General features: G+C 46.5%; 1 protein-coding gene across 1 annotated transcript in view; it reads right to left on the bottom strand.

Annotated features, from left to right (window-relative positions):
• Window positions 1-21,709, bottom strand: part of MKRN2 (makorin ring finger protein 2) — a 38,063-nt gene extending 16,354 nt beyond the window's left edge. Inside the window, exons 1-3 of the mRNA XM_043443370.1 lie at window positions 21,556-21,709; window positions 1,878-2,006; window positions 758-939 (exon numbers count right to left, since the gene is read on the bottom strand). Of these exons, the coding sequence (XP_043299305.1) occupies window positions 758-939; window positions 1,878-2,006; window positions 21,556-21,581 (337 nt within the window). The 5' untranslated portion in view covers window positions 21,582-21,709. The remainder of the gene's footprint in view (window positions 1-757; window positions 940-1,877; window positions 2,007-21,555) is intronic.
• Window positions 21,710-23,202: the final 1,493 nt, after the last annotated feature.

Below are 23,202 nucleotides of genomic sequence, written 5' to 3'. Positions count from 1 at the left end.
AAAAAAAAAGAAAGAAAAAGTCAAATGGAATCCGGAATGATGTCAACGGAATGACAGAGACTGCCTTTTCACCAGTCACTTTACGGCGAGGAGACTAAAGATCCGGGGCAGACTGCTGGCTGCTTAGCCACCATCCACCTGTCACACAGGAGCTGCCGCCGCCCCAGCACACGCTCCTAACCTCCTCAGAGCGGGTATCTATGGGATGGACCTGCTGTTTGCTTGGTAGGGTATCTGCCTATCTTATGCTGAACAATTTCCAGAAGTAGAAACTCCTTCACCTGGTGAGAACCAGCCAATAAAAACAACTACAATTTGTAGTCTCCGACCCAGGCAAACCCTGTTCCAGGGCACAGACCACTCCCCAAACCCCAACGGGCTGTTTTATTTCTGAAAGTGCAACTGGCTCAGCGTGAGAACTAAGACCATGAACTGACACAGACGAGAAACAGTGAAACATGCGCTTCATCGAAAAGCAGAGCTTTGCGATGAGCAGCCTGTGGCCTCTCAGAGCTGGGCCAGCACCCCACGCGGTGACAGCACACGGTGCCAACAGCGTCCCTTTCAGGCTCTGCCCGCAGACCCAGGCTTGGCCCCACCTCGGGCACGAGGCCAGGCGTGTGGCCCGAGCGCCCTGCAGCCAGAGGAGGCCGCTCTCAGGCTGGCTCTGGGTGCGCGGTGAGGAGCCCCCTGGCAGGGAAGACCTAAAACACAAGGGTGCTGCTCAGAGGGGGGACGGAGGGCCATGCTCACTCACTTCGGTCTCTCAGCACCAACGTCCTCTTTTCACGTTTCCCGGGCTCATGTAGGTTAGTTCTCACGATTGATGCGGTGAGTTCAGAAGGAGGGCGAGGGCTGTGGAAACCTGGGGAGGGCACCCCGTGGGGCACGCTGCCCACGGCCCCACCAGCCGCAGCAGAGGGCCTCGTGTGATCATACCTGCACAGAACACACGGCAGAGGCATCAGGACACCCCACACGCACAGCCTCCCGCCCGCCCCAGACCCGCACCGTCTCCCCTTCTGCTCCATCTGAGGACGTGGACAGGGAGACAAACTTCTCCTGTATTTTAATCGATAAAACTCTTATCAATGAGTAAGAACTGCCTGGCCATTCAGAGTGGGTGGTCCACTGCTGTCTATTACTCCCACTAAGTGCCCGCGTGGAACTTGAGTGGGACGGACGTGCTGCCCAGACCACACGGAGCCTGACCTGCCAGGAGATGCTGGCTGTTTCCTGGACGCCTGGGGACGCCCACTGGAGGGAGGAGAGCAGGGTGGGCCAAGTGCCCGCGTCCAGGGAGCAGAGGGAGGGACAGGGGGCGCGCCACGGTCCCAGAAGCAGAGCAGCCGCTCACTGTGACCGCACAGGGCAGGCTTTGGAATGTGCTCCTGTCCAAAAGGTACAGAACTTGCCTACAGATGTCGGTTACAAACAAAGATTCTATGCACACATAAATGTCTCTGCATGGGCACTCACAACAAAAAGCTGGAAGCCACTCAAGTCTCTAAAAGTAGCTAATATAGGAACAGTTAAATGACGGCACATCAACATTATGGACAATTATTACAGTTCGTGCGTAACAGCAGCAGCACTGGGAAGAGCTTATGACATGTTATTAAACAAAAAAAGGCAAGATGTAAAATCTTGGGTATACTGTGAATGCAAATTTGTAATTACAGACTCATAAGAATGGGCCTGAAAGTGACTTGTGGAAAATTAAAATTGTTTTTAGGGCACTAAGTTTGAGGTTTCCAAATTATTTTTGCATACTCCTTTTGAAGTTCTCCCCTCATCAAGACCCAAGCTGCAGATGAAGGGTTTAGAGCCCCGCGCGCAGCCGGCGCAGGTGACAGCCGGCGCAGACGCGCTCTTGCCTGCAACGCGTCCCGTAGGCGCAGCAGCCCTTCTGGTAGTATCTGCAGACGGTGGACGGCTTGCTGTTGGCCAGGTCGTGCGAGAACAGGCACTGGCTTCCTTCCCGACACACGCCGTGCATGAAGTACCTGGGGAGAGAGCAGAGGCGCGGGCTCTCAGGAGCGTGTGCTTCACTCTCTGAAGCCGCCACGTTCCTGGGCCAAGTGCACGCACACCCTCCTCATACTGCGTGCCAAGTGGGCGCTGGGGACCCATGCGTCCTTGACTAGAAGACACCGTGATCTTAGACACATCACAGCTACTTCCGTGGCAGCGTTTCCAGAAGAAAAACGATCCCATGTATTTCCATCTGACAATACATCCTCTTGATTTAAGATATATTACACACGCAAAATGTGAGCCTCCTAACTGAAGAACCGCTCTGTTCTCAGAGTTAAAGGGTCTGCTTGTATGTAAGTCAGAGATCTGGGCTCAAGCCCCAGCGGTATCAGCTGTCAGCACATCACAAAACCAGCTTTGGTGGGCCCCGCTACCTTCACCTGTGAGACAAAACTTTACTACCTACCCTACTAATCCGTGGTGAGGACCAAACAAGACCGCGTAGCACCAAGACATTTACAAATAAGAACGTTCCACTGAGTCGTCCAATCCTGGCTCTGAAGGAACCACAGGGAGGCATTCTAGCTCCGTCCAGCCAGAGCAGAGAGACCTCACTGAATACTCAAGAGCGAACTGGAGCGGGATGTGCTTTGGCATTAAGGGTAAACACGTTCTCAAATAAAGAGATTTTAGATCTTCCTCAATAATGTTTAGAAAAAGAGAGAAAAGCTTCAAAATGAGCTAGATGATAGCAAATAACTTACTGGCAGTTAAAACAAACTTTAGCATTCTGTGAGGGAGGACAATAAAATCTAAATGCTCAAAAACACTGGATATACCAAAAAGCAGGAAAATGTGACCCACAATCAGGAGAAAAATCAGTCACAGTAACAGGAATGGCAGGTGACAGACTCAGGAGACAAGGACTTTAATTATAGCTATTACAGGTTATGTTCAATATGCTGAAGGTTTTAAGAGAAACACAAAAATAACACGAGGAGAAATGGACAATATAACAAAGAACCAAATGGAACTTCTACAATATATGAACCAAATGAAAGCTATAATATATGAAATGACAATCACACTGTGACAGCAAATTAGCACTACCTAAGAAAATCACAGAAAACTTGAAGACACAGCAACAGAAACTGACGCACAAGAAAAGAGACTTCTGCTTCCAGCCAGGAGGCACATGCAACTTGTCCTTCCACTGTGAAAAACTAGGAAACAGAACAAAACATGTCAAACAACTGCTTTCATACCTGGACAAAAGGCAACACCAGACTGGCCCTTGAAGAGAAGGCAGACAAAGGCGCCAAGCCCGGTTTTCTGCCGTGAGGCATATCTGGGCCTTGGAGCAGGGAGGGCAACCCCAAGCAGAGCCCCGCTGTCTTGCTGAGATGAAGAGACAGCAACTGCAGTTCAAGGATGCAGAGGGAGGCTCTTTTAAAAGCCTATAAGTAGAATTGCACGGGCACAGTGACTGACTTTTGATAAAGGTGTCAAGGTAATTCAACAAATGATGTTGAACCCATACATACATGAAAAAAACAAAAACACTATGTCTGCTGATGTTACTCAGTATGAGTGAAGTATACAACAAAATTGCCACGTATCCTAGCCAAAAACACTTAAACCTGAATCCAACAAAACTGCAGATCTACACATCAAAAAAGAATAAAATACCTAGGATTAAATCTACCTAAGGAGACAAAAGAACTGTACTCCAAAAACTGTAAGAATACATAAACAGATGGAAAGATATACCATATTTGTGGACTGGAAGAATCAATATTGTCAAAATGACTATACTACCCAAGGCAATCTACAGATTCAATGCAATCCCTATCAAATTTCAATGGCATTTTTTGCAGAAATAGAACAAAAATCTCAAAATCTGTGCGTAGACACAAAAGACCCCAAATAGCCAAAGCAATCTTGAGAAAGAAAAACAGAGCTGGAGGAATCAGGTGCCCGGACTTCAGACTACACTACAAAGCTACAGTCGTCAAAACAGTATGGTACTGGTACAAAACCAGAAATGCACGTCAATGGAACAGGACAGAACACTCAGAAATAAGCCCAAGCACCTACGGTCAACTGATCTATGACAGAGGAGCTAAGACTACACAATGTCAGAAACACAGTCTCTTCAACAAATGGTGCTGGGAAAACTGGACAACCACATGCAAACAGATCATTCTTTAACTCCACATACAGTAATAAGCTCAAATAGGATTCAAGACCTAAATGAGAGACCTGATACTATCAAACTCCTAGAGGAAAACATAGGCAGAATACTCTCTGCAATAAATCACAGCAACATCTTTTTCTGATCCATCTCCCAGAATAATTGAAATAAAAACAAAAATAAATGGGACCAACTCAAACTCAAAAGCTTTGCCACAGCAAAGGAAACTATAAACAAAACGAAAAGACAACTCACAGATTGGGAGAAATATCTGCAAATGATGTGACAGATAAGGGATTAGTCATGATCAAAATATATACAAACAGCTCATGATGTTTAAGAGTATCAAAACAATCAACTCACTCAAAAAATGGGAAGACCTAAACAGACATTTCTCCAAAGACATACAGATGGCCAATAGGCACATGAAAAGATGTTCAATATCGCTAATCATTCAAGAAATGCAAGTCAAAACTACAATGAGAGATCACCTCACATCTGCCAGAATGGCTATCATAAAAAAAAATCCACAAACAATAAATGCTGGAGAGGGTATGAAGAGAAGGGAACCCTCCTACCCTGTTGCGAGGAATGTAAACTGGTGCAGCCATTATAGAGAACAGTACAGAGGTTCCTTAAAAAACTAAACATAGAGCTACCATATGACCCCGCAATCCCATTCCTGGGCATATACAGACGGATAAAAACATGATCCAAAAGGATATGTGCACCCCATGTTCACTGCAGCACTGTTTACAACAGCCGAGACATGGAAGCAACCTAAATATCCACTGGCAGAGGAGTGGATAAGGAAGACGTGGTACATATAATACAAGGGAATATTACTCAGCCATTAAAAAACAATGAAATAATACAATTTACAGCAACCATGGATGGACCGAGAGTATCATACTGAGTAAGTCAGACAGAGAGGAGAAATACCATGTGACATCCCTTAGATGTGGAATCCAAAAAGAAATTATACAAATGAACGTACAAAACAGAAACTCACAGACTTAGAAAATGAACTTATGGTTGCTGAGGGGGAAGAAATACCGAGTTTGGGATGGCCATATACACACTGCTGTATCTTAAATGGATAACCAACAAGGACAACTGTATAGTGCATGGAACTCTTCGTTGCTATGTGACCGCCTGGATAGGAGGGGGGCTTGGGGAAGAATAGATATATATATATATATATATATATATATATATATGCATGACTGAGTCCCTTCCCTGTTCACCTGAAACCGTTAAAACATTGTTAACCGGCTATACCAGAATACAAAATAAAAAGTTCAAGAAAACCCAAAACTGCACATCTTTGAGTTTATAGGAAATTCAGGAGGATTGGGAACAAACTGAAAGACTTCATGATGAATCAACCAGATAAATACAAAAGAGGAGGCAGTATGTGGGTCAGGTCTCTTTTTCAAGCGTCATGGGAAAAAGAGTAAGGGGAGAGGGTCTCGGTTTGGAAAACAGTTTGGCAGTTTCTTAAAACTTAAACATAAATTTACCACAGGACTCAGCAATTCCATTCCCAGGTGTCGACTCTGTCTATCCAAGAAAAATGAAAGCATGTTCAAACAAATACTTGGACAGGAATGTTCATAGCAACGTTATTCATAATAGTCAAAGAGTGAGAACTCTGACAATTCCATCAACTGGTGAACAGATAAACAAATTGCAAAATGTCCATACAGTGGGGTATTAATCTGGCAATAAAAAGGAATAAATAATGATGCATGCTACAAGGATGAAGTGTGAACACATCATAGTAAGTGAAATAAGACAGACACAAAAGACCACATGCTGCATGAATTCATTTACATGTAGTGTTAAAAACGGGGCACATCTACAGGGACAGAACACTCCTCATACAGACCACTGCACGGCTGATATAGGCTGCACACAGACACAGTCCCTGTAAATGGCATGAAAATTAACTTCAATAAAGCTGTCAAAAGAAAAAAATTAAAAAGGAGTAGATTGCACTAGATTAGTAGAATATAAGGTATGCAATAACCAACGCAATACTCAGTCCTGGATTATATTCTGGTTTGGACAAAGCAGCTCCAAAAAACATCTGTGCCCCTGGAGAAGGAAATGGCAACCTGCTTCAGTATTCTTGCCCGGGAAATCCCATGGACAGAAGAGCCCGATGGGCTATAGTCCATGTGGTCGCAAAAAGCTCAGACAGGACTTAGTGACTAAACAAGGTGGAATAAAACAGTGAATACACTGTTTAATAAAGTTCTTGGTGAAAATGGAAAAAAAAATCTGTGGGACAAATGAGAAAATCTGAGTACAGACGCGTCCAGACTAGATATCAGATAATTTATTGACATGGAAAACTGAGGAGTATTAACTGAAAAAAGCATATTACAAAACAGAACATATAGCAAAATGGTGCAGTCGTCACTATGTAAAACAGTACAGCGATTCCTCAGGAAATTAAAAATAGAACTGCCATATGATTCAGCAATTCCACTCTTGGGTATATACACAAACGAACCGGAAACAAGAACTCAAGTATCTGTACACCCCACGTGATTCACAATAGACAAAAGGTGAAAACAATCCAAGTGTTCAGTCATGGACGAATGGATATAAACAACATGTGGTTTGCACACACAAGGAAGGAAAGCCTGACAGTTGCTACAACACGGAAGACCTTTGAGGATGGTATGCTAAGTGATGAAACCAGACCCAAGACGACAAGCACTATCGAATTCCACTTGCACGAGGCGCTCAGAACAGTCAAATTCACAGCGAGGAAGCAGAACGGCTGTGCCAGGGGCTGGGGAGGCAGATGGAGGAGTTAAGAGCTTAAAGGGGCAGTTTCGGTTTGGGGATTGGAAGTTCTGGAGGTGCATGGTGGAGACGGGTGCACAGGAGTGTGAATGTACTAACTACTGAACTGCACACTGACACACGGCTAAGGCAGTAAATTTCTGTTACGTTTATTTCACCACAAATTTTAAAACAGCACATACAGTATGCTCTCACACACAGTTTGACATATGTGTCAAAAATGCAGAAAGGTATTTCTACCATGAATGTAATATATACTGCGTCTGTAAGAGTAAATGATGGTTGTTTTAGTTTTTAAAAAATTATAAAAAGTATCAAATACTGGGGAGAGTGTGTTTAAAAAAAACAAACATAAATGCTCAATATAATACCTATCTCACCTAACCCCCAAAGTTCAGCTCTTGTTCAGTTCAGTTGCTCGGTTGTGTCTGATTCTTTGTGACCCCATGGACTGCAGCACACCAGGCCTCCCTGTCCATCACCAACTTCTGCAGCTTGCTCAAACTCATGTCCATCAAGTCAGTGATGCCATCCAACCATCTCATCCTCTGTCGTCCCCTTCTCCTGCCTTCAATCTTCCCCAGCACTGGGGTCTTTTCCAATGAGTCAGTTCTTCGCATCAGGTAGCCAAGTTTTGGAGTTTCAGCTTCCGCATCAGTTCTTCCAATGAATATTCAGGGCTGATTTCCTTTAGGATGGACTGGTTGGATCTCCTTGCAGTCCAAGGGACTCTCACGAGTCTTCTCTAACACCACAGTTCAAAAGCATCAATTCTTTGGCACTCAGCTTTCTTTATAGTCCAACGCTCACATCCATACATGATTACTGGAAAAGCCATAGCTTTTACTAGACGGACCTTTGTTGGCAAAGGTCTCTGCTTTCTAATATGGTTGGTTACAGCTTTTCTTCTAAGCAGCAAGCGTCTTTTAATCTCATGGCTGCAGTCACTCACCTCTTTAATGAGTCAGCTCTTATTAAAGTTTAGTAAAAAATGCTGACGATTAAGCAGACAGTTACAAGACAGACCTGTGCCTTACCACAATGCACGCACAGGGCTGAGGAGACACAGTACCGCGGTGGGGAGGGGGCAGCCCAGGGGGCCGTGCCAAGCAGTGTGCAGAGCGCAGGGTGCCCATGGGCGGGAGGAGGACATGTCTCTTCTGAGAAGAGACAGAAAGGCAGAGAAGGGAGGCCTCCTGAGGGCGCAGCAGGCCTGCTGAGACAGACGGGAGGGTCACGGCCAGACTGGCAGCTTTACTGACCAGTGTGCCCCCAGTAAGGGACACGGGGCTGAAAGACACCACCCCTTCCCAGGCCTCTTCCAGACTGGAGAGGCTGGAGAAGTCAGTGAGGATCTCATCAGGAAGGTGCTCTGTTAAAGGGCTTCACCTGTGAACCTATGTTTTAACTTACTTAAAAAACATAGTGTGGAGAATCTCAAAATGCACAAAGGCAGACGGAGCGGCAGGATGACTCCCCCCAGGATGTCCCACACCAGCTCTCATCTTATCAGCTCTGGAGCGCTCTGGTTTTACCCATTTCTCCCGGGTAAGCCTGTGACGGTGTATCTTTTTGAAAGAGGGATACCTCTTGACTTGGTGGCAAAGAGGGCCTTCCCTCTCTCTCAACAAGTTTTCAGAAATACAAGTAAGGAAAAACACAACAGATTCAACCAGCAGTACTGTCAGTAAGACTCTGTCTGGCACTTTTGCTTCTATACCTCACTTAACCCTGACACTGCGCTGAGGAGTATCAGCTCTACACCAATGACGCAGACAGGGAAGCTGAGGCTTGGAGAAGATCTAATTGCTGGGCAGCGGACCCCAACTGTGGTCTTCCCAGGAAGCCCGGACCTTTTCCTACACAAACTGATTTTCCTGTCACTCTGCCTCTGTCCAAACCATGGCCCCTGTCTACAACACTGCACCGAGCTGTGATAACCCACCTTCCTTCATGACCAGTATGAGTCCTGGCTGGACCAAGAAACCGTCCCACCCCTCCAACCCACCAAGTGCTTTCCCGACAGCTTCACTGTGCGGTGCTTCCCACCGGGCCCTGACCTGAGAGAACTGCTGCTCTTGAAAACATGCCTGGGGCCATCTAGTGCACACCACACACAAAAATAAACTCAAGATGGATTAAAGACCTACAAGTAAGACTGAAAACCGTAAAACTCCTAGAGGAAAACATAGGCTGAACACTCTTTGACATAAAGCACAGCAATATTTTTTGGGATCTGCCTCCTAAAGCAAAGGAAACAAAAACAAAAATAAACAAATGGGACCTAGTTAAACATTAAGTTTTTGCATAGTAAAAGAAAACACCAACAAAATGGAAAGACAACCTACTGAATGGCAGAAAATATTTGTAAATGATTTGACTGATAAGGGGTAAATATCCAAAATATATACACAGCTCATACAACTCAACATCAAACAAACAACATGATTTTAAAAAGATGGGCAGAAAACCTGAATAGACATTTTTTCCAAAGAGGACATGCAGACAGCCAAGAGGCATGCGAAAAGATGCTCAACTTCACTACTCATCAGGGAAATCAAAACCACAGGATCACTTCACACCACTGAGAACAGGTATCATAAAAAAGGACACAAATAACAAATGTTGGCGAGGACATGAAGAAAAGGGAATGCTCCTACACCGTTGGTAGGAATGTAAATTGGTGCAGACACTGTGGAAAACAGTGTGGAGATTTCCCAACTAACTAGAAATGGAACCAGCAATTCCACTCCTGGGTATATTAAAAAAAAAATTTTTTTTAATCCAAAACACTAATTTGAAAAGGTACATGCACCTCCATATTCATAGCAGCACTATTTAAATGGCAGCACATGGAAGGAATGAAGATATCCATCGACAGACAAAGGGATAAAGGTGTAGTACACACGCACAACAGAATATTACTCAGCCACACAGAGGAACAAAACCATACCATCTGCAGAGAAGTGGATGGGCCCAGAGACAGTTATACAGAGAGCAGTCAGTCAAAGAGGGAAAAATAAGTATCATATATTAATACATATATGTGGAATCTAGGAAAAAATGGTACAGCTGAACCTATTTACAAAGCAGAAACAGAGACACAGATGTAGAGAACAATCCACGAACACCAAGAGGGGAGGGGTTACGTCAGGAGACTGGGACTGACATATATGCACCATTACATGTAAAACACGTGACCAACGAGAACCTCAAACTGTTTGCAAGGTGGCGGAGTAGAAGGACGTGTGCTCATCTTCTCCTGCACCAGCTCCAAAATTGCAACTTGCTGCTGAACAAGCATCGACAGGAGAATGTTGGATCCCAACAAAAAACGATACCCCATATCCAACGACAAAGGCGAAGCCCCAGCAAGATGGTAGAAGGGCAAAATTGCGTTTAGAATCAAACCCCATACCCGCCGCAGACGCGAGGAGGACTCAAACACAACCGTGTGCGCACCAGGACCCAGAGGCCGGAAAGAGGCCAGGCCACACCTGCCTTTGAGTGTTTGAGTGTCTCCTATGGAGGAACGGGCCAGCAGTGGCCTGCCGCGGGCACGGGGGCTCTGACTGCAGCAGACCTGGGTCACGCAGCGTGTGGTATAGGCCTCTTGGAGGAGATCCCCATCAGCCCCACCACAGAGCCACTGAGCAGACTCTCACCCCCAGGGAATCTGGCTTTGGAGGCCAGTGGGACTTGATTACAGACTTGATTCCACAGGACCAAGGAAATGGACTCTTGGAGGGCACAGTGAAAACCGTGTGTGCAAACCAGGAGAAAGGAGCAGTGTCCCCACAAGAGACCGAGCCAGACTCGCCCGTGAGTGTCCAGGAGTGGAGGCGTGGGTGACAGTTTGACCTCAGGTCAAACAACAGGGAGGGAACACAGAAAATTGGATTAAAGATTTACTGGGCATGGCCCCTTGTTAAAAAGCAGAAACATTACCTTGCTGACAAAGTCAAAGCTAGTCTAGTCAAAGCTATGGTTTTTCAGTAGTCATGTATGGATGTGAGAGTTGGACAATAAAGAAAGCTGAGCTCCGAAGAATTGGTGCTTTTGAGCTGTGGTGTTGGAGAAGACTGTTGAGAGTCCCTTGGACTGCGAGGAGATCCAACCAGTCCATCCTAAAGGAAATCAGTCCTGAATATTCATTGGAAGGACTGATGCTGAAGCTGGAACTCCAATACGTTGGCCACCTGATGCGAAGAACTGACTCATTGGTAAAGACCCTGATGCTGGGAAAGAGTGAAGGCAGGAGGAGAAGGGGACGACAGAGGATGAGATGGTTGGATGGCATCACCGACTCGATGCACTGAGTTTGAGCAAGTCCCGGTAGCTGGTGATGGACAGGGAGGCCTGGCGTGCTGCAGTCCGTGGGGTCGCAAAGAGTTGGACATGACTGAGCGACTGAACTGAGCTGAGCACGGCCCCACGCATCAGAACAAGACCCAGTTTCCCCCTCAGTCAGTCTCTCCCATCAGGGAGCTTCCATAAGCCTCTTCTCCTTATTCATTAGAGGACAAAGAGAATGAAAACCACAGTCACAGAAAACTAACCAAACTGATCACACAGACCAAGCCTTGCCTAACTCAATGAAACTATGAGCCATGCCGTGTAGGGCCACCCAAGACAGACGGGTCATGGTGGAGAGTTCTGACAAAATGCAGTCCACTGGAGAAGGGAATGGCAAACCACTTCAGTATTCTTGCCTTGAGAACTCCATGAACGGCATAAAAAGGCAAAAAGATCCAACACCGAAAGATAAAATCCCCAGGTCAGGAGGTGCCAAATATGCTACTGGAGAATAGTGGAGAAATAACTCCAGAAATAATGAAGAGATGGAGCCAAAGTGAAAACAACACCCAGTTGTGGATGTGACTGGTGATGGAAGTAAAGTCCGATGCTATAAAGAATAATATTGCATTGGAACCTGGAACGTTAGGTCCATGAATCAAGGCAAACTGGAAGTGGTCAAACAGGAGATGGCAAGAGTGAGTATCGACATTTTAGGAATCAGTGAACTAAAATGGACTGGAACACATAAATTTAACTCAGATGACCATTATATCTACTACTGTGGGCAAGAATCCCTTAGAAAAAATGGAGTAGCCCTCATAAGTCAACAAAAAACTCTGAAATGCAGTACTTGGGTTCAACCTCAAAAATGACAGAATGATCTCTCTTCATTTCCAAGGTGAACTACTCAGTATCACGGTAATCCAAGTCTATGCCCCAACCAGTAACGCTAAAGAAGCTGAAGTTGAAAGGTTCTATGAAGACCTACAAGACCTTCTAGAACTAACACCAAAAAAGATGTCCCTTTCATCACAGGGGACTGGAATGCAAAAGTAGGAAGTCAAGAGATACCTGGAGTAACAGGCAAATTTGGCCTCGGGGTACAAAACGAAGCAGGTCAAAGGTTAACAGTTTTGCCAAGAGAACGCACTGGTTGTAGCAAATACCCTCTTCCAACAACACAAGAGAAGACTCTACACCTGGACATTACCAGATGGTCAATACCGAAATCAGACTGACTATAGTCTTTGCAGGCAACGATGGAGAAGCTCTATACAGTCAGCAGAAACAAGACTGGGAGCTGACTGTGGCTCAGATCATGAACTCCTTATTGCCAAATTCAGACTTAAATTGAAGAAAGCAGGGAAAACCATTAGACCATTAAGGTATGACCCAAATCAAATCCCTTACGATTATACAGTGGAAGTGAGAAATAGATTTGAGGGACTAGATCTGATACACAAAGTGCCTGATGAACTATGGACAGAGGTTTGTGACACTGAACAGGAGACAGGGATCAAGACCATCGCCAAGAAAAAGAAATGCAAAAAAGCAAAATGGCTGTCTGAGGAGGCCTTACAAATAGCTATAAAAAGAAAAGAAGTGAAAAGCAAAGGAGAAAAGGCAAGCTATACCCATTTGAATGCAGAGTTCCAAAGAATAGCCAGGAGAGATAAGAAAGCACTCCTCAGTGATCAGTGCATAGAAATAGAGGAAAACAATAGAATGGGAAAGACTAGAGATCTCTTCAAGAAAATTAGAGTTACCAAGGGAACATTTCCTGCAAAGATGGGCACAATAAAGGACAGAAACAGTATGGACCTAACAAAAGCAGAAGATATGAAGAAGAGGTAGCAAGAATACACGGAAGCACTGTACAAAAATAGATTAATGACCCAGATAACCCCGATGGTGTGATCACTCACCTAAAGCCAGACATCCTGGGGTCCAAAGTCAAGTGGCCTTAGAAAGCATCACTATGAACAAAGCTAGTGAATAACTGTGAACAAAGCTAGTGAAGGTGACGGAATTCCAGCTGAGCTATTTCAAATCCTAAAAGATGATACTATGAAAGTGCCGCACTCAATATGCCAGCAAATTTGGACAACTCAGCAGTGGCCACAGGACTGGTAAAAGTCAGTTTTCATTCCAATCCTCAAGAAGTGCAATGCCAAAGAATGTTCCAACTACTGCACAACTGCACTCATCTCACATGCTAGCAAAGTAACACTCAAAATTCTCCAAACCAGGCTTCCACAGTATATGAAACAAGATCTTCCAGATGTTCAAGCTGGATTTATAAAAGGCAGCGGAACTAGAGATCAAGTTGTCAACATCCACTGGATCACAGAAAAAGCAAAAGAATTCCAGAAAAACATTTACTTCTTTATTGACTATGCCAAAGCCTTTGACTGCGTGGATCACAACAAACTGTGGAAAATTCTTAAAGAGATGGCAATACCAGACCACCTTACCTGTCTCCTGAGAAATCTGTATGCAGGTCAAGAAGCAACAGCTGAAACCAGACATGGAACAAAGGAACGGTTCCAAGTTGGGAAAGGAGTACGTCAAGGCTGTATATTGTCACCCTGCTTATTTAACTTATATGCAGAGTACTTCATGTGAAATGCCGGGCTGGATGAAGCACAAGCTGGAATCAAGATTTAAAGGAGAAATATCAATATCCTCCGATACGCAGATGACACCACCCTTATGGCAGAAAGTGAAGAACTAAAGAGCCCCTTGATGAAAGTGAAAGAGGAGAGTGAAAAAGTTGGCCTTAAAACTCAACATTCAAAAAACTAATATCATGGCATCCGATCCCATCACTTCATGGCAAATAGATGGGGAACAATGGAAACGGTGACAGACTATTTTCCTGGGCTCCAAAATCACTGCAGATGGTGACTGCAGCCATGAAATTAAAAGACACTTGCTACTTGGAAAAAAAGCTATGACAAACCTAGACTGCATATTAAAAAGCAGAGACATTGCTTTGCCAACAAAGGTCCATCTAGTCAAAGCTATGGTTTTCCCAGTAGTCATGTATGGATGTGAGAGTTGGGCTATAAAGAAAGCTGAGTGCTGAAGAGTTGATGCTTTTGAGCTGTGGTATTGGAGAAGACTCTTGAGAGTGCCTTGGGCTACAAGGAGATCTAACCAGTCCATCCTAAAGGAAATCAATCCTGAATATTTATTGGAAGGACTGATGCTGAAGCTGAAACTCCAATACTTTGGCCACCTGATGCGAAGAACTGACTCACTGGAAAAGACCCTGATGCTGGGAAAGACTGAAGGCTGGAGGAGAAGGGGACAACAGAGGACGAGATGGTTGGATGCCACCACTGACTCAATGGACATGAGTTTGAGCAAGTTCCGGGAGTTGGTGATGGACAGGGAAGCCTGGCGTGCTGCAATCCATGGGGTCGCAAAGAGTCAGACATGACCGAGCAACTGAACTGAGGTGAATGAGAACCTACTGTACAGCACTGGGGCGGGGAGGGGGTGGGGTGGGAAGAAAGTACAATCTGTTTGTAGGACATACATTAACTTAACCTTAAAAAGGTGTCCCAATTTACAGTGCAGACAAATACTGTTTGATTCCTATGTATACGAGGTATGGGGAATACCTAGTCAAATTCAGAGAGTCAGAAAGTAATGATAAATTGTTAGATGCCAGGGGTCGGGGGGAGTGGCATGGGGAGTTAGTGTTTAATGATGACAGAGTTTCAGTTTAAGAAAGTAAAAAATACTCAAGAAATAGATGATGGTGAGCCATATGGTGGCTCAGTGGTCAAGAATCCACCTGCAATTCAGGAGCCGTGGATACTTGGTTCGACTCCTGGGTTGGGAAGATCCCCTGGAGGAGGAAATGGCAACCCACTCCAGCATTCTTGCCTGGGAAATCTCATGGACAGAGGAGCCTGGTGGGTAGAGACCATGGGGCCACAAAGTGTCAGTCGAAACTGAGCACGCATTCACGCACACAAGTTGCACAACATCAAGGTACGGAGCGCCACTGAAATGTACAGTCAACTACGGCTAAACAGTATGTTTTATATTATGTGAGTTTCACCAACAGCAACAACAGAGGCGAGGAAGGGTACCAGAGAACAGGGGTTCACGCTGCACCTCAGCCCCACAGAGGACCGGCGAGGCTGCTCAGCTGGACGCCACAGTTCTGCAGCCCCTCCCCCCGGCCCTGCTCTGCACACGTACGTCCACGTCTCTCCACCTGCCCATCTCCCCACCGGCAGACCGCTGACCAGGCCCGCCGGGCAGTTTCTCTTCTCCCAGGAAGTGTGAGAAGGGCACTCTGCTCTGCATGTCAGTGCCCACTGAGCCGGGAGCACGTGCTCAGCCGCTCACATAAGAAGTGACACCTGGAAAGCCCCTGGGTAGCATGTGTCACCTCTAAACACACCAACAGAATGAAGTTTCTGAGCCAACAAAGATGACTGGACCTGCGATGCAAGCGACTACACTGAGGCGGTGGCCTGCAGGGCTTGTCCAGGTGGTCAGCTAGGCTCTTCTCAGGCAACACCCCCGGGGCTGCCAACAGACCAGAGACGTGTGCAGTAACCTGCTATAAGGCTGCTGTAGTTCTATGAAAAAAGAAAAGAGGCTCAGAACCTGGCAAACTAAGGGTACTCTTGTTAAAACAAAAAGAAAAAGAAAGGGCCTAAATAAACCTTGGTATTCACCATACTGGCTTTCCAAGTGTGCAGAAGCACTGTGAATACGGCAGGCCTGAGCCCGCTTAGAAGGCAGGCCCCTGCCTGCAGCCCCCGGGACCCGGCTGGGAGACGGCCCCCCACACTGAGAGACGGTCTCTGAGTGCCGAGAGGCTCGCTCCGCCTCTCCTGTGTAGGATCTCGTTGGCGCTGCGCGCCTGCTTTCCCGGGAGTCTGGTTTGGGGACACGCCGGGCGGAGGGAGACGGGTCTGGGCACGGAGTCTCTGCTGGCCTTCCCTGGGCACAGGGCGCTGCGTTTCTGCTGCGGGAGGAGAAGGGTGCTGTGACCCTTCACGGGAGGAGGTGAGGGCAGCAAGCCTGCTCTCGGGTTCCCCAGATGCCACTGGAGTCTGTCTCCCTTAGGGTCCAGCCATAACCCCTCACCACTCACTGTGATCAACCTCAGTCTTGAACACAACGACACGTTGAGTTCCACAGGTCATTCTAGCCAATCACCAGTGTAGTGGTAATTCTGGGATCCCCAACATCAAAGTGTATCACACTTCTCAACAGTTTGGTAACTCTTCTGGAGAAACCCTACTCAACATCGTGATGTAATTCCGGGACTTCCCTGGTGGCCCAGTGGTTAGGAATCCGCCCTGTAGTACAGGGGATGAAGATCCGACCCCTGGTCAGGGAACTGAGATCCCACATGCCACAGAGCAACTAAAGCCGGGCACCGCGACTACTGAGCCCACATGCTCTGCAAGTGAAGATCCTGCCTGCCACAACCAAGACCCAACTCAGCCAAACAAATAAATACAAAGGAAACACACACTGCAATAGATTCCAACCATCCACAAGTAGGGTAATTTTTGAAGGTGTTTAAAAAAAAAAAAAAATCAGTGACGAGCTAAATCCGTTATCAGAATTAGTAGACTCCTGAAGAGTGGAAGAGAACAGGTTCCAGTTGGCTACAAAAACAGTTCCACACAAGTGAGATCTAACAAATGCTTCATTAAAGGTTTCTTTTGGAGAAACTAGACAAAGTTTCCTCAAAGAACCAGGGCAAGACTGCTAGATACCATCTACTAACCAGGCAAGAAGAGGAAAGATGCTCAGTGGTGGGCCTGCAGATGTCTTTTATATTGAGTAATTCTACCACCACCTCCCACAAGTCCTCTTTAGAAAATGCACCTTCCAAACTGCACTAATTATATTCCCCATCAAAAATTCAAAATATTTAACCACCACCCAAGTTCCGAGTTTTCTCACTTAGAAGCTGGTGACTCCATGCAAGGCATTTCACCTCTGTGACTAAACTGAAATTTAGTTTCAAATATAACTTCTAAGCCTCCACCACTGCCTCAAGCAAAGCAAGTGTGAAACAAGAAGTGGAGCCGGTCCAGTCCTATTTCTGTAGTGTATGTCACCATTTCCACTGCCCGGTGACAAACCCAAAACTTCTCTGGGGGCGTCCCGCCAGTCCTTCCAGGGCATTTGTCAGCTGCTCACAATGATTCCTCACCATTTGGGTTATACTAAGCTTAACCCCGACCTCTTTCGTGCGGTATGTATCCCGTAATGAGTTTCCAACTGCTCACTCTTCTGGATGGCCAAACCATCCCTCTCTTCCTAGAGAGAAGATTGAGACACGAGCTGGAGAGGACTGTGGGCTGTTGGGATATCGGGGGGGCGGGGGGGGGGGCGTGCACAGCTGAGACTCAGAGTAGGGAGGTTCTTTCCAGGGGACACTCCAAAGTCATCTGTTATCTGGGGTGACCCTAAAGACTGTTCCAGATGGTGTGGCTTTTATCTGTTGCAGAGGGTATCAGGTTCACTATTAGCTACAGAACCGCCAGCAGCTGTGGCTGAAGGCTGAGCCAAACACAATCAACCTGGTTTCGTGCAGGTCTTTCCATGGTGCCTGCCTCTAACAGAACATTTTTGCAAATCACTTCCAAGCACAAGGGCAATTTGCATTCTCAGTGTCACCTTCCTTCACCTTTTCCCATGTATTTTCACAGGCTTAAATTCTACGGCTGTACTGCCTGTGACAACAGATCCATCAAAGGAGAAGGCAGATTTGGACTCCCCTGGTGGTCCGGTGGCTGAGACTCTGAGGTCCCAATGCAGGGGGCCCAGGTTGGATTCCTGGTCAGGGAACTAGACCCTGCATGCCACAGCGAAGAGTTCAAATGCCACAACTAAAGCACCTGTGTGCTGCAACTAAGACCCACTGCAGCCAAATAAATGAAAAACAAAAACTTTATAAAAAGGGGAAGGAAAGCAGCTAATGGGAGGCATGGTGACAGGCTTGCAATAACTGATTAGTGGTAGGGATGAAATAAAGAACAATGTAGTGGTTAAAGGAAGACTGTGAAGTTAGCTTCCTATATGACCTTGAGTAAATAATTTAAATCTCCAAGCCTTTCCCATCTGTAATATGATTATAATTCACAGTACTTCATAGGCTGCATGTCAGTGCTTAGCCTAAAACATCCTCAATGGTCTTAGGATTATTTGTTATTATCTTATCTCTTAACCAGCCCTACTGGTTGGGCATTGTTGTTCAGTCACCGGTTGTGCCTGACTCTGCCACCCCATGGACTGCGGCACGCCAGGCCTCCCTGTCCCTTGCCATCTCTTGGAGTCTGCCCAAGTTCATGTCCATTGCATCAATGATACCGTCTGGCCACCTCATCCTCTGACGCCCTCTTCCCCTTCTGCCCTCGAACTTTCCTAGCACCAGGGGCTTTTTCAAGCTGGGTGGGCATGGCCATCCCCATTTTACAGATGAGGAGACTGCAGCCCAGGTGAAGCCAGAATCAGCATCCAGAGATGCCCAAGTCTGGAGCTCAAGTGCTTCCTACACTCACGGGCCACAAGGTGCCCTGTATTTTGTTGGTGCCTTTCAATGAGTCACAAGCTCCAGGCCTGACTCTCTGGAAACTGTAATTATGGGTCTTAACAAAGGGACTGCTATCACATGAGGAGAAGGACAAACAAATTGGTTACCAAGCAATAATAAAGGCCATTGAAAACAGATTGGAAAACCTAGGGAGATGGTTTGGAAAAAAGAATCAGCAAAAAATTGAGATTCTGGACAGAGTGGAATGTTGAGGAGTCAGGGGAGCTGACCGACAGCAGAGAGGTGTGAGTGGCCATTCTTGCATTCCAGGCAATAAACATGGAATGTCTTTGTCCTTAGGTCTGGGAATCCTATCATTTAGCTTGTATTATAATAGAAGCAAAACAAACACTTTGTCCTGCTGACATGCAGCATAAGCATGTATACATCATATCTCACAGCCAGGAAAACCAATACCAGTTTGCACCTTGACATAAACCAAAAACAGCAGACCACCCAGTTTTAGATCTGGTCTCCCAAACAAATCAAACCTTGAACATTTCATGTACGTTGCCAATGTCTGGAGATAGATCTCAGTGTATAAGGTACTGATGTGAGAAAAGCTTTTCCGACACTAGTGCACTAATGTTAACCTGGTACTCTTGGTTAACACTGCCATTTTTCCTATGTAAACATGTCCTGTTTTTCCTTTGGCAAGGCAGACCTTGTGACGCCAGACTCTTTCACATCCCTTTGCAAGGGACCTTCATTTATTTATTCATTTAATGGGGACCATTTTAAAGTCTTTACTGAATTTGTTACAATATTGCTTCTGTTGCTTATGTTCTGTTTTTTTGGCCCTGAGGAATGTGAGATGTTAGCTCCCTAACCAGGGATCGAACTACACTAACCAGAGTTCCCCCACACTGGAAGGCAAAGTCTTAAGCACTGGACCACTAGGCACAGTCCCACTGTATAGTTTTGGATGAGTTTTCCTTTTTTTGTATAAGCAAATTAAAAGCTTTGAAAATTCCTGAAGTAAAGAAACTTTAATTTAGCATTTCCCAAACTTATTTGGGGGCCAGAGCACCTACAAGAGCACAAACTCTGATGCCACATATGTGCCACCTGAAGCTGAATAACCCTGGAAGTCACTTCACTGCTGAGGCCTGGCTGGTGATCGACGGAATGACGTGTGTTGCTGGATGACAAGCAACATGACTGGTAAGGAATCTCAAAGAGCACCCAGCGCACTGCCAACAAACACCACTTCCTACAGAACTGTTTCCTTCTCAACCGTCCAACCCACTCTAGTTTCTCCTCACCACCTTCTTGCAGGACACTCCTATCTGGGAAAACCAGAACCAAAGCTTTGAGGTCAAGCCATCTCCTAGGATAGAAAGAACCACCCCAAGGTGATCTTGATTTACATTTCTGTTCCTCCAGGTGGATGTGAATTCGGGGCAAGCTTCAAGTCGGAGCACAGCTTCTCCTCATCTGTCAAATGAGACACCACGCAAACGGGAGATTCCATTACAAAGCAGCGCAGACACAAAAACCCTTACGCAGACGCGGCTTAGACCCCCCCTTAACCGGAATTTGGTATACAGACCACAATGATTAAAGATATTGTCCAACAGGGGTAAGTTTACAGAAATACACATAAACATGCGCACAGGTCCTCACAAAGACCTTCTATTACAAATAACCTAGAGAAATTCTTTTCTATCCACACAAACGGCCAATTTCCGACAACGGCACCTAGGCCTTGGATAAACTGGTTGAACGGTTAATAAAGATTAATGCTAACAGGAAACTTTTTACATCACAGTTTCTCAACTATTCATAGTAAGGAAGAGAAGTAGCAACATAAATGATACTTAAACTCTTCATTACATATAATGGAACCATACGACTGAGGGGCTGGGTACCGCCGCCCATCAACGTTTCCCACATAGATTTAACTCAGACCAACTATTAACAGTTGTACTTTCCAGGTGCAGTAAAAGCAGGACCCCCAAACCTTCAAGCCACATACCCGCCGAGGAATGCGGGTGTTACACACCAAACCACTTCTATTCAACGGGCGCAGTGGGGCCATCCGGCTTTGAATTTTCTACAGCCACCCATCCATTCCTGTTGCATTTCTCCAAAGAAATGGGTCTCTCCCTAAGGGGAGACTCTCACTTACCCTCCGTCGGCCTGAGTTTCCTGCACTACAAAACAGAAATAAAATCTGCCTAGTAGCGTTACTGTGAAGGCTGCCGAGAACATAAGCCTTGGGGATACGCGGGGAAAGAAAGAAACTTACAGCAAACGCTATTTCCCACACAGCCGCTAGTAACACGCTGACTCTGCACGTGAGTTCTCCAGACGCTTAGGAACCGAAGGCCGCTTCCCCGGGCCCTCACCGACTATGAGAGCCTACACCTGGGCGGTATCGCCATTTGTAAACGACCTCCTCGGCCCCTCGACAGCACAGCGGCGGCCTCGCCCCAGGTCCCACGGCCCCGCCAGCGCGCCCTCCTTCCAGCCGCGCGGCGGCCGGCGCGCCGGCAACGGGCGGCGCAACGCCCGCGGGGCTCCGCCACGAACCGCCGGGTCCCGGGCACCGGCCCCGCTGCGGGAGGCCGGAGCCCGAACCTCGGGAGAGCCGCTTCCCACGGCCCCGTTCCGGTTCGTTTCCCTGGCGCGGCGGCGAGGCGCGCGCGAGGAAGGACCCGCGGAGCCGCGCGCTGACCTGCAAGTGACCTGCTTGGTGCTCATGGCGGTAGGGTCGGAGGGCCGTCGTCCGGCCGCAGTCTCTCGCTCGCCCAGCCGCCGCCGCCGTCGCCTCCTCGGCCTCGGCCCTGCCCATCCCGCGGGGCCGCGTCACGCCGGCGCACGCCGGCGTCTCTGTGCCGCACGCTGGTGGCGCCGGCAGGAAACCTCGCCGCCGTCACAATTGGTTCCGCCCCGGGGTGAGGCGGGGCCAACCGCCAATCGGTGCACTCCTAGTCCCGCCTCCCCAGGCTTCCCGGGCGGGCGTGGCTAGCCTCCCAGGCCCGCGGGTTTTACGCCGGGGGGTCCGTGGTTAGTCTCTACGTGTCTCTCCCTTTCTTCTTCAGCTTTCCTTAGCGACTTCTCTTGGCTCAGGATCACCTCAGCCTTCCCGCGGCCAAGCTCCCCTTTCTCCTCTGCGCAGTTCAGTTCAGTCGCTCAGCCACGTCCGACTCTTTGCGACCTCATGGACTGCAGCACGCCAGGCCCCCCTGTCCGTCACCAACTCTCGGAGTTTACTCCAACTCATGTCCATCCAGTCGGTGATGCCATCCAACCATCGCATCCTTTGTCGTCCCCTTCTCCCGCCTTCAATCTTTCCCAGCATCACGGTCTTTTCCAATGAGTCAGCTCTTCGCATCAGGTGGCCAGAGTATTGGAACTTCACCTTCAGCATCAGTCCTTCCAATGAATATTTAAGGTTTATTTCCTTTAGGATGGACTGATTTGATCTCTTTGCTGTCAATGGGACACTCAAGAGTCTTTTTACTGCTGTAAAAACATTGTCTTCTGATGAATGAACATAGAATATACTTCCAATTATGTAGAACTTTTGAAATTTCTTTCAGAAACTTAGGAAGAATATTGGAAAATTTGTAGTTTTCACTGTAGAAGTCAACAACTTTTATTATGTTTATTCTCACGTACCTTGGTGAGTTTTTTGGACGCATTTTAAATTATATTTTTTTAAATGTCCTAATTGTTTATTGCTTGCTCCATGCTACATTCATGTATTAGTTCCAGTGGCTTCTTCGTTGTTTTGGATTTTCTACACATACACACTCATGCCATCAACAAATCATGATAGTTTTACTTTGTTTTCAGTCTTCACATCCTTTATTTCTACTTCCTGCCTTATTGCACTGCTGAGAATCTTCAGGGCAGCTGTGAACAGAAGGGGTAATAGTGGACACCTCTGTCTTGTTCTTGAGTTCAGGGAAAGTAATATTTCATCATTAACTAAAATGTTAGGCCCAGAGTTTTTAAAGCTACCCCTTATCAGATGAAGGCAGTTTCTTTATCATTTTAGCTTTCTTAAGACTTTTTAATAATAAATGTCTTGTTCTTTTAAATCAAATCAGTTTTTCTCCTGAGAAAACCATATGGTCTTCTCCTTTATTTGGTTATAACAATTGATTTTTCAATGTTAAACCAACCTGAGATTCCTCAGATATACCTCACTTGGCCATGATATATTATTCTTTCTAGAAATCATCAGATTTGATTTTAACACTGTGTTTAGGAATTTTGCATCCTTATTCATAAGAGATATTATTCTGTCGTGTTCCCTTGTGATGTCCGTGTCAGGTTTTGTACTTGAGATGTGCTGGCCTCATAAAACAAGTTT

This window comes from Cervus canadensis, chromosome 22 (genome assembly GCF_019320065.1).
Source record: "Cervus canadensis isolate Bull #8, Minnesota chromosome 22, ASM1932006v1, whole genome shotgun sequence".
Classification (NCBI taxonomy): Eukaryota; Metazoa; Chordata; class Mammalia; order Artiodactyla; family Cervidae; genus Cervus; species Cervus canadensis.
This window is presented reverse-complemented; position numbering and strand designations above follow the sequence as displayed.